Source organism: Lissotriton helveticus, chromosome 1_1, assembly GCF_964261635.1.
Source record: "Lissotriton helveticus chromosome 1_1, aLisHel1.1, whole genome shotgun sequence".
NCBI lineage: Eukaryota > Metazoa > Chordata > Amphibia > Caudata > Salamandridae > Lissotriton > Lissotriton helveticus.
The window spans coordinates 997,567,977-997,585,133 of record NC_136057.1 but is presented as its reverse complement, the minus strand read 5'-3'; the positions used below and the strand labels follow the sequence as shown (position 1 = coordinate 997,585,133).

At 45.7% G+C, this 17,157-nt stretch overlaps 1 protein-coding gene across 1 annotated transcript in view; it reads right to left on the bottom strand.

Annotated features, from left to right (window-relative positions):
• LOC144763327 (uncharacterized) overlaps window positions 1-17,157 on the bottom strand; it is a 1,153,250-nt gene that overhangs the window by 395,608 nt on the left and 740,485 nt on the right. Inside the window, exons 66-67 of the mRNA XM_078648815.1 lie at window positions 9,670-9,723; window positions 2,270-2,305 (exon numbers count right to left, since the gene is read on the bottom strand). Of these exons, the coding sequence (XP_078504941.1) occupies window positions 2,270-2,305; window positions 9,670-9,723 (90 nt within the window). The remainder of the gene's footprint in view (window positions 1-2,269; window positions 2,306-9,669; window positions 9,724-17,157) is intronic.

Below are 17,157 nucleotides of genomic sequence, written 5' to 3'. Positions count from 1 at the left end.
GCTCTTACATCCCAGAGGTTTTAACGTCATTTGAACAATGTAAGAAGCATACCCCTTCCTTTGTGAAAAAAAAGTTATCATTTCAAACAGAGTACGGTTGAAGAGAACACAGGTATCTATTAGGAATGGGCCAAGTGATTTCTCTTACTCGATTTGTAGGATCATTTCAAGGAAATTGACCTATAGCAATAGAGCAGGAAGTTCCCTAAGGTTGTGTGACACTGGCAGCCTGCGATTCCACCCAACCTTAATGGGACACCAGCTAGCAATGAAGTGTGCTTCTTAGGGGTCAGTGGGGAGCACAATAGCTGCTACTCGGCCATGTCATCTTCTTTTTCTGATGCTGTAACCCCGACCTTGGGACATTCGGCAATGAGGAAAGAGACGGAGCACCCCTGAAAACAAAAGTGCATCACGGGCAGCATCGTGTTGGTAATGCAGGCAGTTGGGCATTGGCCGATGGGCCAGTGCCTAAGGGTCACCAGTGGGCCGGTTTTTGTCAAATGGCCCACAGAGACTTATTGTCTTCCCCACCAGGCCACTGTAAGGGGAGGTCAGCATCATGAGCAAGGATGTTCTGACGGGGTTGCTTGCAGTAGTGTCCTTAGGCCAATATTGCTCTGTCCACCGCAGACTGTATCTGGGCCTCCCTTGGGGCTGTGCAGACGCCCAGAAGCAATGTCCCACTCCCTTGCTGGGGAGGCCGCACAGACACCCAGAAGCAATGTCCCAACTCCCCTGCTGTGGGCCATCATCAACTCGGCTCCCCTGCTTTTGTTGACCCTCCCCTGCCAGGCCATCACCCTGAGGCTACAGTTGACTGGGCTGGGGAGAGTAAGGGAATAGCCTTGCTGTGGGCCTGTTTGTTGACACCTCGGCTACAGTGACTTTCAGGCCTTGAAGGTGGGAGGGGTGGCGGGGGGGGGTGGCAGGGTGGGGGGGTGTATGTTTGCATAAACCTCGCAGTGGAGCAATTTTCCCTGAGCAGAAAATTGAGATAATGTAATGTTAGGGTCAGAGCTGCCAAATGTGGAGCTATGGAAATAGGTTTGAGTCCCAGCCTCACTGCAACATCCTGTGATTCTGGGCAAATGACTTACTTGCGCAAAGGACTACAATAGAAATGAATTTGATCTTCTGTAATGTAACTGGTGCTCATATAATTGCGCCCTTTGGCCGGGTTTACGCTATGTAAAACTTTATTTAAAAAAAAAATAACCTTCTGTTTGCTCATTTTTTAAGAATCTGCAAAGGCTGGAACTTAATAATGAGAGAGGATTCTCTATTCAATAATAAAAAAGTCTGTATTACTTCTTAACATGGCTTTTCTTCCTTTGTTTAGTTTTAACTATCAGTCACGGATCATTAAAGAAGCTTTAGACCACATTTTAAACGGCTTTCACCTTATGTTTACTGTTCAAACTTTTAAAGTTAATTTCGATCGGGGGAGAAAATACCAGCTTTAGGTGATTTTCTTCATTTTCCTACTGGCAAGGGCATTAAATACTGGTAATGCTGGTTAAAAAACAGCCAGGTGGCAAACATAGCCATATCAGGAGTTGTGGCCTTTGGGCCACTTTATTTCACTTCGCCCCCGCCCAGCCAAAATTTAGTGCTTCTAGTCTTCACCAACGTTTCTGGATCTATGAGCTTTAAAATACATAATTTCTGGAACATTTCTCTAAAAATGAGCCAGATGAGACTAGCCAAATGCGGTTTCCTGAACAGGCGTGATCCAGGAATGTGGGCCACTTTCTTGGGAGTGCCTGGGCAGAATTGGGATCCCAATCCCACCCTGGTCATGGGCCTTGCATAGCTGTGGGAAAGGTTCACATGCAGAGCATGGCCCTTTTTTAATATCCAAAGTTGCTATTTTGAACTTTGCCAGCTTTGTATACAGAGCTGGTGCAGTTTTTTTTTTTAAATGTGAATCTATGAGATTGAAGACTTCGCACATTTTTTCACCTCTAATATTCTAGCACGCATTTTCGAAACATAAATCTTAACTTTTAGCTCATTTTCACCAAAATGAGTCAACAACAACCTAGATGAACAAAGCTTTAGCCAGCTAAATTCGTTTTTGTACTAAACATAGATCACAAATCAATTTCATTTAGAGCCTAACCTTGCTGACATGCTGTTAATGAAATTTTGAAATATTTAGTTTTCTCATAGCACGTTATCCCACTTTAATCTCAAACATCATTTTAGCTGGTAGGTTTGCAGCAGAACCTTGAATACTGATAATTATATAGAGGGTGTTTTGTACCTTTTGTCCTTTTTCACCTTCATCGCCCTTCCCTCCCTGAAACAAAGAATATTTTAAAATTAAGATAGTCAGCAGAACGTACAAAAATTATAAAATGTAAACAACATTTTGTGAATAAAAGGTCTGATTCACAAAGGGCCTCCGCACAACTGCACTTGCTACAGTGACTATCTCCCCATTTCAGGCACCACCTCCCGCAAGTAAATGAACTTAAATGCAACGTGCAAATAAGATGGTGTTCCAAGAAAAAAACAATGTAACCATTTTTGACTGTATGTAAAAAAACAAAGAAAAAAGGACATACATATATACAGAGCCGCTGTCATCACCAGCAATAGAAAACAAAACTCCATGCGGAGTGTGAAACGTAAGGAGATAAACGAGGCTTCTCATTGGGGAGATTTGTGAGTCAGGCCCCCCGTGTTGTGGTTTGTAAAGCGGTGGATGCAGCCTACTCAACATGCACGGCGAGCCACCAGTGCCCCCCCCCCCCCCAGCGATAGCGTGCATGGTGAAAAGAAAGTCAAACTTTAACTTTTGACCATCCTACTGGGGATCAATACGGGGAACATGAACTGGAAATTGTGGCAGCGGTTTCAAGAAGTGGACCCCTCTCCACGAGGGGCAGGCACGAGGTCCTCAATTCCTTCACTGCGGGCCAGGGGTTCATAGGCCCCTTGGCCAAACTGGCTTGTTTCATCAAACACATGAAAGGTGATGCGAGGAATGCTTGCAAACAATCTAACCCATGGAACTTGCTCTGGGTAGCATTCCGACCCATCATTTTCACCCGCTGGGCCATTCTTGACAGAGAGCCGCCTTATCCAGATCAGCATTGACCCTGCTCCTCATGGCAAAAGCCCATCCTAAACGGCCAGAGAAGGCCCGCTCCAGAAGAAAACTCACGCAACCCCACAAGCCAGTCCCCTAAAAAGCCAGCATTGTCAAGCAAAGCATGGAGGCTGAACATGGTACCCAGCCTTGACCTTCCTTCACTGGCGACGTTGAACTTCTGCCAAAGGCAGAAACAATGAGAGGTCTGATCAAATAACACAATGGGGCCGATTCCGATCTGGTAAAATCACCGTCCGTACGACTCGCCTCCGGAGCCGTTTCCGTACGACTCGTACAGACGCCGTACGACCCAACGAGTACGATCCCGACCGGGGTACCAGGGTGCGAGTCGAACGGTCCACGTCAGGTAAGGGCGATTCGTACGGAAAAGCGCACAATCACATACACACCGTACGCCGCGTACACCCCATGATTGCAGGGGTATGCGCCGTACCCCTGCGAACATGGGGGGTATATGCCGTACACCCAGTGTACATGGGGTACGCACCGTACACCCAGCGTACATGGGGTACGGTGCGTACCCCATGTACGCAGGGTTTACGGCACGTACCCCCCATGATCGCAGGAGTACGGCGCGTACCCCTGCGATCATGGGGTGTACGCACCGTACCCGGGGGGGGGGGGGCGTTCCGTACCTGTTTCGGGGCGAACTCTGCTTTTACGGCTGTTTTCAGCTCCCTTAGGAAAAGGGTGGTACGGTGCGTACCCAACACCAATCGTACTTACCGGTTCGGTAAAATCGGCCGCGAACCGTACAGATGTCGTGTACAGCGGGTTCCGAGGGAGATTCTTACGGGGATTTCATTCGTACGGTCCCTGTACGATTCGTACGGAGTACGGCTCCTGGTACGGATCGTACTTCGTCGTTCGTACGGGGGACATTGCAGGGTACGATTCTATGGGAAAAACGCTCCGAACTGCAATTCGGAGCGCTTTTTACCGGATCGGAATCGACCCCAATATGTGCGGTATCGACTGCTGTAGAATAGAGACACAAGAAATACACAAGAAATACAAATAAGATACACAGTAATAATAGTATAGTTGTGAAGAGTAATAAAGAGTAAGAGGCATAATTGTGATAACCATGTACACATAGGTACTAAAACACCTCACCTTCAGGCCAGGCTCTCCATGGGCACACACCGTCCCCTCTGCTTCCTCCTGCAAGGCCGGGAAAAGTATCCACTTCATTACTAGGTCATACGCAATATAAATAAACTACCAACACTCTGAAATTTATTGTGCAAGCCATTCAAATGTAAATGTACATGGATTTGTATAGCGCAAATCACCACTGGTTTCTAAGCACTTGCTTAGGGAACCCGTCCTGGTATTCCCCTGTGAGATACCCCGGCAGGGTATCCGCAAGGTGAAAGCCAGGCATCCCGCCGCAAGGGGCCGTTGTGGAGATTAAGCAATCTATTGCCCAGAGTCGCAGAGTGTGAACCCATGAATCGATTAGGTACCGGAGCGAGAATTGTCGAGTCCACGGACATTTTAGGACTCAAGACCCCGCCGAGACGGGAATTGAACCCTGGTCCCGGGCTGACCTCTGCTTCCAGGTCTGCCTCCTCTAACCAGTGAGCCACACTTCTCCACAAACTGAGGAGGCAAGTAAGCTCTGGGGGTTCTAAGCAAAATGGGTGCTATCCAGAGCAGCGTCTTACATTTACACTATCCGTCTTAAACCTATTCGCAGAGTTTTGCACTGAACAAATCTGAAGATACATGGTAGATCTCCAAATGTACTTGAATCAATCTTTGTCAATTCCTCTTGCTTCAGACATCTCCAGACTGAACCCAGTGTAGAACTTTGGGAAATACAGTACAAAAGGGTTGATGGAAAATCCGAAAAGTTTTAAATACCTTGCGACTCAGACTCGCTCATGCTGTAACAGGGTGACCTATTTTGCCTGGTTTTACACATTTAATACGGCTCAGAGTTACGAATAAAACAGAATTAATCTTTGGTGGAAATTCTCCATAATTGCAAGCAATGCACACATTTTACGATGATGCTGTAAAGATGTTTTCTCTGTAAAGAAGTGCACGGAAGGAAGTTATAGGTAGGCCCTGTGCCCAACCTCCTGCTTGCATGGCTGTAGGCCATGCATGGCAGGGGGTTGGCAGCAGGACCTGTGCTGTGGCCAGGCCCTACGTCCAACCCCCCACAGATGCACAACCTCCCATACGGCTAAGCCCCCTCAGACCCCATCTCACAATTTCTCTTTTTTTTTCATGGTATAACAGTACTCCTGTGGTACCACTGCACAAGCTTCAACTAATGGTACTGTGGGACCGCGCAATCTTCACTTACTGAGGTTTGCCCACTCCCATGGTATAAAAGGGGCTGCCACTTGTGCAGCTGCTCCAGCGGAAGCAAGGCAGTACCTCACAGAAGGGCAGGGCTGGATCTCGTGGGAATACCGCAGTACCTGAAGAACAATTTCTTTTATTTTGGTCCCTGCATTGGTCCCTCTGGGTCTTCCCACAAGTGCCACAAGGTCAAGGTATTTATACCCTGCCCCCTTATGTGTTTTTTTTTAATTCAACTTCAATTGAACTACAGTTTAATCCAACTACGAGTCCCAGTGTCCTGCAATGACTGACTGCTGCAACATTTCTGTTCAAGTTGTGGCCAACCAATCAGATCGCTCTGTCCCATGGGCTCGGTGACCAAGGGGGGAAAAAAGCTCGTTAACCAATTAAAATATTCAATTTTTAATGTACAGGACTGCTGGAGTGCCACAGGACTCCTGTGGGACCAACTTTCTAGACATACCTATTTTTTTTATGCCTTTCAAGTTTAGAACAAGCATTTCTTTAAATGTACATTTCTCAAAACCAGCTGAACGGATTCTCACAAGATAATGAAAAGCACTAGTTCTGAATAAGGTTCGAACTTTCTGCCAAATTTGTTGTAATCCTATTTAGCGTTTTCTTCTGTATTGCTTCTCAAAATTTCCTCCGGAAATCAACATAGGGAAGGAATGTTTTGGGACCCTCCCCTTTTCCTCACCCTATGCTTGACAGATGACCCAAGAAGGAGTTGAGGTAGATGATCGCTCATGTTTGGAAAATTTTCGGAAGCTTCGTCTAACAGTACCAAAGTTATTAGCAAAATAATAAACACTCTTCCTATGTAAACTCTGATGTAACTATAACTACACAGTGGCAAATTTTAATGACAAGATATTATTATCATACCTAACGTGCATTTGTAAAGCGCACGTTGACCCAAAAGTATCTTGGCCCTGAATAACAGATGTTTATTGTTAACTAACAGAATAGTACTCATTTTATCGACCTCAGAGGGAAGAAAGGCTGAGTAGAACCACTGGTATTTAAACCTGTGACCATGAGGTTGTACACTGGCCCCTACAGTGGCAGCATAAGTCGACTAAGCCAGCAGGCCCAGCTGTACCTAACTATAACATCACTTTAACCTTTGTGTTTTTCAGTTAATGTATGGTAAAGTGATAGTTTATTACCATACGTAATGCCAACCCCACGCCGCACACGGTTGAATAGGCTGGCCGCAGGGCCTGCCTCTAATCCCCCCTCAAGCAGCCAACTCATGCCACACTCAGCCTTTTGCTGTGCTCAGAGTGGGGTTGGCTCCTGCGGCTAGGCTCTGAGATCAACCCCCAGCAGGTAGCCAACTCCATGCCACATATGGCCTCTATCAGCAGCCAACTCCACGCCACACTGTTGGGATTTTTTTTTATTAGAGTTTTATATAGCACGAACTAGACGCGAGACACTGGGTATCAGATCGAATGGGGTTGACTTGCAGCCAGGCCCTGTGTCCAACCCCTTGAGGGCGGCCAACCTCACACTGTGCAGGGTCGAGCCATGCACAATGGGGGTTGAGCACAGGTTCTAGCGCTCAAACCCCTCCAGGTGCACAGGGCTAACTATATGAATTTACAATGCAAAGGGTGTCATTTTGAGTAAGGCAGTCCTACTGACTTTGTCAACAGGCCACAACACCAAAATATAAAAAGTGGACCTATTGGATTTATGAAGGGGTCAGCATATTAACATATTTAAAGCACACTCTAGGAAGCTGGCTCTCTATATATTGCTGCAAAATTAGATACACTGTGCAGAGAGTCTAGCCAAACTCCAAAGAAATTACAAAGGCACAAATTACACCTCAAATGCTCTCTTTTGTGTTATTGTGGGTGAGCAGTTAGGCACTTCAGAGGGTAGTGCTAAGCATTTATTTCACACACAGAGGTAGTAAAAGAGACACACAAATTACAAATTTGCAACTGTACAACTAAACATGCATTCATAGAATGGGTAAAACACTTTTGCTGCCTCACAGATTTCTTGTAATAATTACTTTACACAGTAACCCCTTGTATCCGGCTGTTGCCAAGGCATCCAGTGCATAAGCAGATGCTCTGAATATAATATGCTGTTTATTACCATTGATGAGGGAGAGCTTCACGGATCACTCGAGGCGCTCCCACTCGTGAGTTATGGCTCAGTAAGTAGCATATGATTCTCTGGGCATCTGCATTCTCATTGACAGCTGTTGTGATATGTGTACGTTATATGACTCCATGAATCTATTACAAACAACAGTTAACATGAAAAAGTTGAAAGCGGAGGCATACCTACAGAACCAGACACAAACCCAGTAAGATTCCATGAAACGTGTCGTTCAGTGAAACCAACACGAGCTGGGCTGAGAACAAAATACCTCCATAGGTCTGGGAGCGCCTTTAGGACGAAAAGACACTGGTGTCTGGTCCAAAACAAAGCCTTTCACCGGGCCGAATCTGAAGGGACTGACGCTGTGCGTGTGAAGGCCCGGCCTCTGTCAGCGCGAGCACAGCACGTGACCTCTGAACGTGCAGAGTCCTCTTCAGTCAGGGGTCTCCCGGGGCTTTGCTGATTGGGAGTTATTCAGACGCCACCATCGTGCTCGTGGATTCTGTGAATTACTTTCAAATAACGCAGCAGGGAAAGCGTGTTTGTCCCTTTCAAAAGCTGCGTGCGTTCTTTCTTGCGGCCGGACTCCCACCAGAGGCTGTTTTAATTCAATTCTTGGCTTTTCTCCTCACTGTTGCTTTGTGTGGCCAGGGGCATGCCACGTGTAGGCCCCCATCTCGCTCTCCTCGGTTAACAGGCCCGGCACCAGGGAGGCTCCACCGTGCAAATCCTATAGGCAGGTTCACTCGAATTCTGAGATTTTGCGTCGTAGCTTTTCCCGCATAATTGCAGATTTGATGCCGTTGCCACATAATCAATCTGCTGCATAATCTGAAGATTTTAGCCCAAAAAAATTCTGGCTCAATCGGATTAAAAGGTAGAAAAGCGCAGCAACAAGTGAAGCTGTGCAATAAAAGGCCCTTATGCAAAAGTTGACTTCTCCAATTTCTCTTGCTTATTGTGTATTTGGCTGTTAAACCGGTACTAATGAGGGGAAGCCTTTGTTCAGACAGTGTTAATGATGTGTAAAAGTGACAAAATAAGGAGGGTATGCTACCACTCATTGTGCCTCATTACTCCCCATAATTCGCCTTTTCTTGCCACATAATTTAGTCAACCCTGCCGCATGATTCCAATCGACCTAGCTATAGGGTGCGTGGTGAGAGATATGGTCTGAGGAAAGCACGCATTAGCAGTGGATCAAGATTTTAGCGTGCCCAGTGAAAGGAGCAAGCATTTGGAGGGAGAGAGGAGGGTGCATCTTCGATCCCTCCAACTGCCTCCTCCAATAACAATGAAATTGGAATGCTCCTTGTACTGGTTTGTTGTAAATTCATGTATCTCGTTTCTCCTTCTAATTCTCCAGTCTGATTTTCTCACTCCCAGGGACATGTTTATGCAATGCTTGGTTTCTTCCAATATACCTACTATCATTCTATGTTTATATCTCCCTATACAAACTAAGCACCCTGGGGCATATTATCAAGGACCGGTGTTAAAATTATCGCCATTTTATCGGCAGGAAACTGCAGATAAAACGACGATAATGGGCTTGATTATACGCCCTTGGTAATTCCCATCGAAGCCCATGTTCTGATCTTAACATGGGCTTCTATGGGAATTAACAAGGGCGTATTATCAAGCCCATTATTGCCGTTTTATCGGCAGTTTTCCTGCCGATAAAATGGCGATAATTTTAACACCGGTCCTTGATAATATGCCCCCCTGTCTCTTCTGTTGTACCCAGTGGTTGATGTGGGCGGGATCTTTTGGGAGTGACATTCCCAATCTTTTTTAATTTTACACTAATAGTTCCCATACTTCTTGTTCTCTCGCCCCCAAATTCGCTGACCCCACCCCCATTGCTCTCATCATAGTTCCCACGCTTGTTATACACTTCAATCTCTGTTTGTATGACAGGTTATCTTATGACTTTTTGTCTGAAAGAGGAATAAAATGCAGCAGCAATCCTTGAAATCTCAGGGGGATCCTTGCTCAGTGGACTCTGGACCACTCTGAGGCTGGTGGTGACCGACCTGCCGAGTGGGAAGTTTCCACCAGAGATTCTAAGCCTTTTGGAATTAAATAAACCTTACCATGGTGCTTTTGATAGAGTCCTCTTCCTGATTTTCGGTTCCCACTTCCAGAAGCTGAATATGTAAAACAAATAAATCATATTGTGTGAATACAAGTTCCATCTCAGCATAAGACCAAATAAAAAAAAATCCCACTTTTCTCCCGGCTCAATGTCATTTTACATAGGATGACGTTGAAAACTTTCTGGAATTTTTGTGCGGTGGAAAAAACAGCCTTTTTTGTAGTAGTCAACCGAGTAAAAGCAATGTCCGGAGCTTTCTTTGCTGTATTGCTTTATTACTGCAATAACAATGTCCTCCATTTTGCCCTCTGTAAAATCTCTTCACGCTCCCGCGTTCCCTACTAAAATGGTTCCGAAACGAGATAACCGAGATAAAGGTTACAGAGGCAACTTACCTTGACTCTCGGTCCGCCTCGGGTTCCCGGAAGTGACTAGGCAATAAAACAAAAAAGAGACACCTGAGAATCACGCGGGAAGATACTTATTCCATTTCTACCAACAAAAGGGCATATCTTATCTTCTGCGAGCAAGGGCAGAGGGAGCTCTTCCAAGCGGAGATCCCGTCAGGCCTCATTACACAATTGAAACGGGCTCTTGATATGTTTATCTGCCATGAACAAACATTGGTTGTTGAAAAGGCTACAAGAAAGACTGCTATGGTAGGAACAATAATGGCATCTGCGCCATTTCTATGCATAGGCCCAATAACCTGTAGTGCCACCTGCTGAAGAGTGTGTCTTATAACCCCATCAAATCTGATGGGCGAAGTAAGGGGAAAGCCATCACTGACATGTAGACTTGCAGGGGTTTTGCAACATAAGCTTGATGGGCAGGCAAACTGTAAGGGCCTCATCATGAGTCTGGTGGTCCGAGGACTGCCAGACTCTTGGTGACATGGCGATGGTGGATCAAGCCACCGCTGCACTTTGAGTCCGACCACCCGATTACGACTTGGACAGTCGTACAGCCCTGGTACCGCCAGCTGCGCCAGGGAACTGCAGTTCCCTAGCATAGGAGCAGCGGTCAGAGGCCACAATATGCTTGGTGGGATCGCGACAGTGCCGCCAAGCATATTACGAGTTTCCTCTCCTCCAGAGTTTACATGGAGGTTTTTCCTCCAAGTAAACCCTGGAGGGGAGGAAAAAAGGGTGCCTACAGGGCCCCCCTGTGCCTCAACCGCATGTGCATGCACAAAGGGGGTCATAACATGTGCCTTTCGAATCCATGCCGTACAGGAACCTTGTAATGCGGTCCCATTGCGATGCCTTTTTTAATGGGACCGCCACCTTTAAAAGAGGCACCGCCATGGGACCGCCAAGCTGCCCGCCTGCAAGACTACTTTTAAGTAATAATCTGGCAGGCAGGCACCTTCAGCAGAGCATTGGCACAGCGGTTTGCAGCACCATGCCACCGCTCCGCTGAAAAGTCGTAATCGGCCCCTTAGTGCAGATGGAAGATGGAGTAAGTGGGAGCAGACTAAAGGGTAGTTTGGGGTATCCAGGATGGTCGACGGAATGCAAGAGGCACAATATATAACAGTTTGAGTGAGACGGTGAGTGAAAGACAAGTAGAAGGGAATACCAAATATGTTGCAAGTGAGAAAAGAGATGAAGAACTGGAGGAGGAGGGCACGAAAGCAGCAAACACAAGAGAAAGTCGATATTCGAATTAAAGCCAAAGAGAAAAATAATAAGAAAGTGGGAGCCAAATAAGTTGATTTATTTCCACTATTTGTCTAATATAGTGACAAATATGCTTAATCTCAGCCACTTCAGGACGCTCCATCTAACTTAACACCTATTAATGGGGATATTGACCCCAGATCGGTGACCCTAAAGGTGACCTTAGTAGATATTCAACCGCAAAAGGTACAGGAGAGTTGTCCAGGGTCAAAGTTAGTAGATATGTGGTTTACAGTGGGGGATAGTTAGTGGAGAGGGGAAGTTATTTATTTATTTATTTTATTTAAAGAGTTTTATATAACACTGGCTAGACCCGGAGGTATCAGAGCGCTTTACATTAGGTTCCACAATGTAACAGAATATGATAACAATTACACATTATGTCAAAAAATAAGCAATACATTGAAAGAGGAGAGATGGAGAGACATAAGTAGTAGAGGGGGGAAGGGGAAGTGTGAAGAGGGAGGATGAGGGCACAGACGACAGGAGAGACAAAAGGAAGTCTGACTAAAGACCAAGTGGGTAGGTGACGTCTAAGGAGGGAATACACGGCTCGTCTCCCCTATAGCTAAACAAGGTAGCTCCATCGGGCATCAGTCAAAAAAGCTAGGTCTCAGTTGACGAGGAAAAGTTCACAGAAAAACAGGGGGACAAGGACAGGTGAGGGCAAAGGTCAGTAGCTGGAAAGAGGAGAGGATTAGAGCAGAGAGGGGTAGGGGAGCAAGGAGATAAAGTCAGGAGAGACGCAGGAGGGTTTTCCCAAAGACCGGCTGGGTAGGTGATGGTCAAGGAGGGAATCCATAGCCCATCTCGCCTTTAGCTTGCTAGGTAGCTCCACCGGGCATCCGTCAAAAAGGCTAGGTCTCAGCTGTCAAGGGAAAGGGTAGGACCATTATGAAAAGAGGCAGTCTCTAGAGTGGAAATAACACTTGGGACGCAGGCACGGCAGGCAGTTCGAGAACCACCAAATGGGATGGGAAAACCATGGCATAATGTGTGGTATTGGGGCATATATAGCCAGGCACAGGGTGGTCATATATGGTGATTGAGTGACCCACCCGAAGATGGCCACCATAAGTGATTGTGGGAGTATAGGTAGTGAGTGCCTATTCCAAGATGGCCGCTATAGGTTGGTAGAGAGGCAGGCCCCTTTCTAAGTCCATGCCCTGCGAGCATCGAGCTCAGGGAAGGGGGCGCCATCTTCAGAACCAAGAGGGATAGAGGGGGAGAGTAAGTCAGCCAATACAAACAACAAAAAATAGGCCAAAAACAAAATGTGAGCTGGTAGCACCCCCGAAACAACAGCCCACAAGGAAGATGCAATTCACGAGGGGGAAGTTAGAAGTAGTACTCTCCACAACAATGCCACATCCACTGTTTACACCAAAAACACTGGGGACATTTGCTCCACAGTGCCCACACACAAATGCTGGATCAGTCAGTGCAAGAAGAGATTCCATGTATAGGTGGGCGCAACACTTAATTAGGCTGGTGGAACTGCCAGAAAGTGCCACAGAGGCAGGGAGAGGGAGACGGCCGCGGGAAACGCCAAAATCGTGGGTGGGCGACCTCGCTCAAGCCGCAGCCGACCTGCCGCCCTCAATGCAATCAAACTGGCCTTCGCCCCGTCCCACGAGACGGCGGCTGAAAACAGACCAGTCCAAGAAGTCCGGATGCGAGCATTTTAAGAGGAGCCAGCTTCCCTTTCTGACCCTCAGCTGCGGCGCTTAGGTATCGGCGTACACTGACGCTGCGGCAGTGCTTTCACTTTTTCGTGTGGATGCGAGATCAAAATTCTTGGGTCACCATCGAGAAGGAATGGAACTGGCAGAGCCCTTGGCTATTAGATTCTGGCTGACCCTAAGATTCTTTGACCTGAGGTCTGAGGTAAAGTGAAACCTACAAACCACAGGGAGGACTGCGCTGTAATGGCCCTTTTTGCCATTGTGGCCTCACAGGTGAAAGTGTGGATCACAAAGGATAAACACATTAATGGAACCACCTACTGCATTTACTAAAGCCTATTCATCAGACAATGAAGGTGTGAGGGAAAGAAATGAAGCTGGAGATAAAAAGTGAATAGAAAGAGGATAGAGGCTGAGAGAGCAAGAGAGAGAGGGCATGGAGAGAACACAGAGAGGGAGAGCGAGAAGGGAGAGATAGTAAGTGGGAGAGAGTGGGGAAGAGACAAAGGCAGATATTGCAAAAATATCCAGTTTATACTCACTGCAGACTGTTCTTGGTATCTCCTAGCTCCAGAAACACCTGGCAAGCGAGTCTGCAGAAATGAAGATTAATATGTTTTGTTTTTTTAAATTATGAGACACATGTTTAGCTTGCTTCAGTATGGACATACCAAATGCAGAGAGCGGGTAATTGCATGTCAGGATGTATTGGGTACAAGCTTGATTGTTAAGATTTACTGATCAGAAGGCTAATTTTCAGGTACAGGTCTGTGCCTAACAATAAGTCGAGCCCTGGCCCAGCACTAGATGTCTCAACAATCAAACAGTATTTCTAGAGCACGGCTTATGACCCATGAGGGTTTCCAGGCACTGTCTCATGAGCTACTTTCCCTTCATGTGCCAGTCTCTGACCATTTCTCCTTTCAGCTTCCCAATTCAAGCTCCAACTAGGGTGATCCATGACTTTGCTCAAATTCAAATTCAGGGGCTTTGTAGTCCACTTCAATAGTGTTATTAACTCAGTCTAGTGTGGCCCATTATTAGATTTTTACAGCTAGTCCATAGCCTTTCTTTAACTAGGATGATATCAGTTCTTAGTAAGATGGCTCATGAATTATCTCTGGAAAGGCTGGCATACGATTAAGATCTGAAGAGGGTATTCTATTACTTGGCCAAAACATATTTAGAGTGGTACTTCTAGGATTTAACAGGCTGAGCTATTGCTTAGCTCCAAGCAGAATGGCCAATATCTCAGATTTGACACGGTTGATCTTAGTATTGCTTAAAATTAATTAGGTTGGGTTTAATTCACATTAAGAATATCTCTGTATCTCTCTGGGAAACTTGGTCTTGGGTGTGCCAAGACGTAGGTACAAGTACTGATTTGGATATATCCTCTGTAGTTGATGATTTTGTCCAACTTTTGGTTCTCTGTTGCTTTGCTTAGTCTATGGTGGACTATGGGTTTCATGCGATTCAGGTCATCAGTGGCTTAGCTCTGGCTAGTGATTCTATGGCTTGATTATGACTGGGGTGATCTATGACTTAATGTCTTCAAGGGTAGTGTGCATCTGAATTTGGTAGACCATAAGTAATCTCAAACCAGGATAATAATGGAATTCACTTTCAAAAATATGGTCAGCGGCTTATTTCTGAGTAGGGCATTATTTTGACCCGCCCTGTGTCATAGATCCCACTTCAATGAATGAGGTAACTTGTTGAGCACAACGAATACCCGGAGGAGTCTTGGCGCTATAAGTGACCATATCAGATGGCCCTAAACTTCTATTTTCAAAATAATAACCACATTTTTGAGGAGTTCCTAAATGCTGGTAGGGAAGTAACAGATTTCCGGTCCTGGGGAGTCAATTCTAGTTCAAGGCAGTACAACTAATGAAGCTCCTGCTTACCCAAGAGGAGTGTTTGAAGGGAGGAACAACCAGATTATTGGCGGAGCTGGAACGGAGAGTACTACCATGTGAATACCATCTAAAGCTGTCCTTTAGATAAGCGCGACCTTGTCCATGAAGTGCCTTGAAGGCAATGCATAGGGCTTTAAATACCATACGCTGCTTCACAGGCAGCCAGTGTAGCTTGCTAATGGCAAGTGATGCATATTGGAAACTAGGGACATTCAAGAGCATGCAAGCTGCAGCATTTTGTAGAATTTGAAGTCTATTCAAAGAACCTTTTAGTAGATTTTGCGATGACAACTGTCTTTAAAAGATCAAATGGCACATATTTGTCTGTTTTCTTGATGATTCGAAGGTCACAGAAGGAGGAAGATATGAGCTTGTTAACTTGCTCTTTGAAATCAGCTTTTTCATCCATCATGATGTCAAGGTTTCTAACCTTCTTCACGGGTGTAGGAAGAGTGCCGATATCACTAGGCCATCATAACAGGGACCAGAATGAGGTATTGTTCCCAAATAATATGACCTCTGTCTTGGACGAATTCAATTTGAGACAATTAGTGTCCATCCATTTGCTAACTGTGCTCATGCAGTTTCAAAATGAATCACCCATATTAGAACAGTTCTTAGAAAATGAAACCACGATCTGTGTATCTTTGGCGTAGGACACTAACGATAGACCAAATGACTTGGTCAGGTTAGCCAGAGGTGTAGCGTACAGATTAAACAGTGTCAGGCTCAATGAAGAGCCCCGAGGAACCCAACAAGACAGGGAGTAGGGCTCAGCTATAAAATATTTAAGTGAAACAGATTGAAACCAAACCGCAAGAAGCGAGTGCCACAAAGCAAACACTACGCCTTCAATCTCTAGACTTAGTAGACGGTCAATCAGGAAGACATGATTGACCATATCAAATGCTGCGGAAAAGTCTAGTAAAATAAGGGCTACATTGCAGCCCTTAGCTAATAAAGAATTAAGGGCCAGATGTAGGTAATCCAGATTTACTGATTCTAAAATACAGAATTTTACCGATTCAGTATTTTAGAATCTGTAAATGGGTGTAGGTATTCATTCGGTAAGTATTACCGAATCGGTAAGATTCAGTAAATACCGAATTGGTATTTACCGATTCGGTAATTCCCATTCATTCCAATGGGCCTGGAGGCCCATAGGAATGAATGGGAATTACCGAATCGGTAAATACCGATTCGGTAAAAGGGGGAACACATTGAAGGGTGGCAGGGTGTCACTTTGACACCCTGTTGCACCCCTGAATTGTGTATGGGTGCACATGTGGCACACATACATGCCCTAAAAGCACGTATGTCTGCCACATGGCACTTAATAATTTGCAAAAAATTGCTTCTTTTGGGGTTTTCGATATTTACCACCAACTTGTAGTTAGTGGTAAATAACGAATCCTAAAATGGGAAAAGCACTCATTTGAGTGCTCCCTACATTAAGAAGTCGGTAATTTACCAAATCGGTATTTAAGAATTTGGTAATTTAACGATTCCTTAAATTACCGATTCGGTAAATGACCGAATCCTTAAATTAGGCACCTACATCTGAAAAGCTTAATACCGGTCGGTAATGGCCGAAATTCGGTAATTTCGGCCGTTACCGACCGGTATAAGGCTTCCTACATCTGGCCCTAATTTCCACTCTTAGGCTGATTCGGTGCTTTGACCTTGTATGAAGCCATACTGAGTATCATCCAAAATATGGTTATTTTCTCTTAAGGTGGACAGTTGCATATTCATGGCCTTCTCCATCGGTTTGCCCAGAAAAGGAAGCCTGTGTTTAGGTAAAGTCTACCAGACAGAGCAAGCCATATTGAGGGCTTAACAAGAACATTCAGGCGCCTGACGCCTATTGGATGACTTTACTCTCACTCGTTTGCCTGCTTCTTATTCAGGTCCCAGCTTGTCAATCTTGTGTTTGTCCCTCACATGGAGCACTGCCTCTCTGCAATGTCTTTGACTGGTTGGTTTCTATGCTTCCACTGCTTTCTTCTAGGGAACAATTTTTTTCATTTTTCTTAAGCCCTCCATGAGAGTGCATGAGCTTCCAGCTATCTTCACTGTGCGCTGCCCCCCCCACATTACTTTCTCTCGCCCATGCTCTCCTCTCCCCCACTCCCACTCCTGTTGCGCTCTCTAACCTCTGTGTGCTACTCACCGCCCTGTGGTCCACATTGCTTAT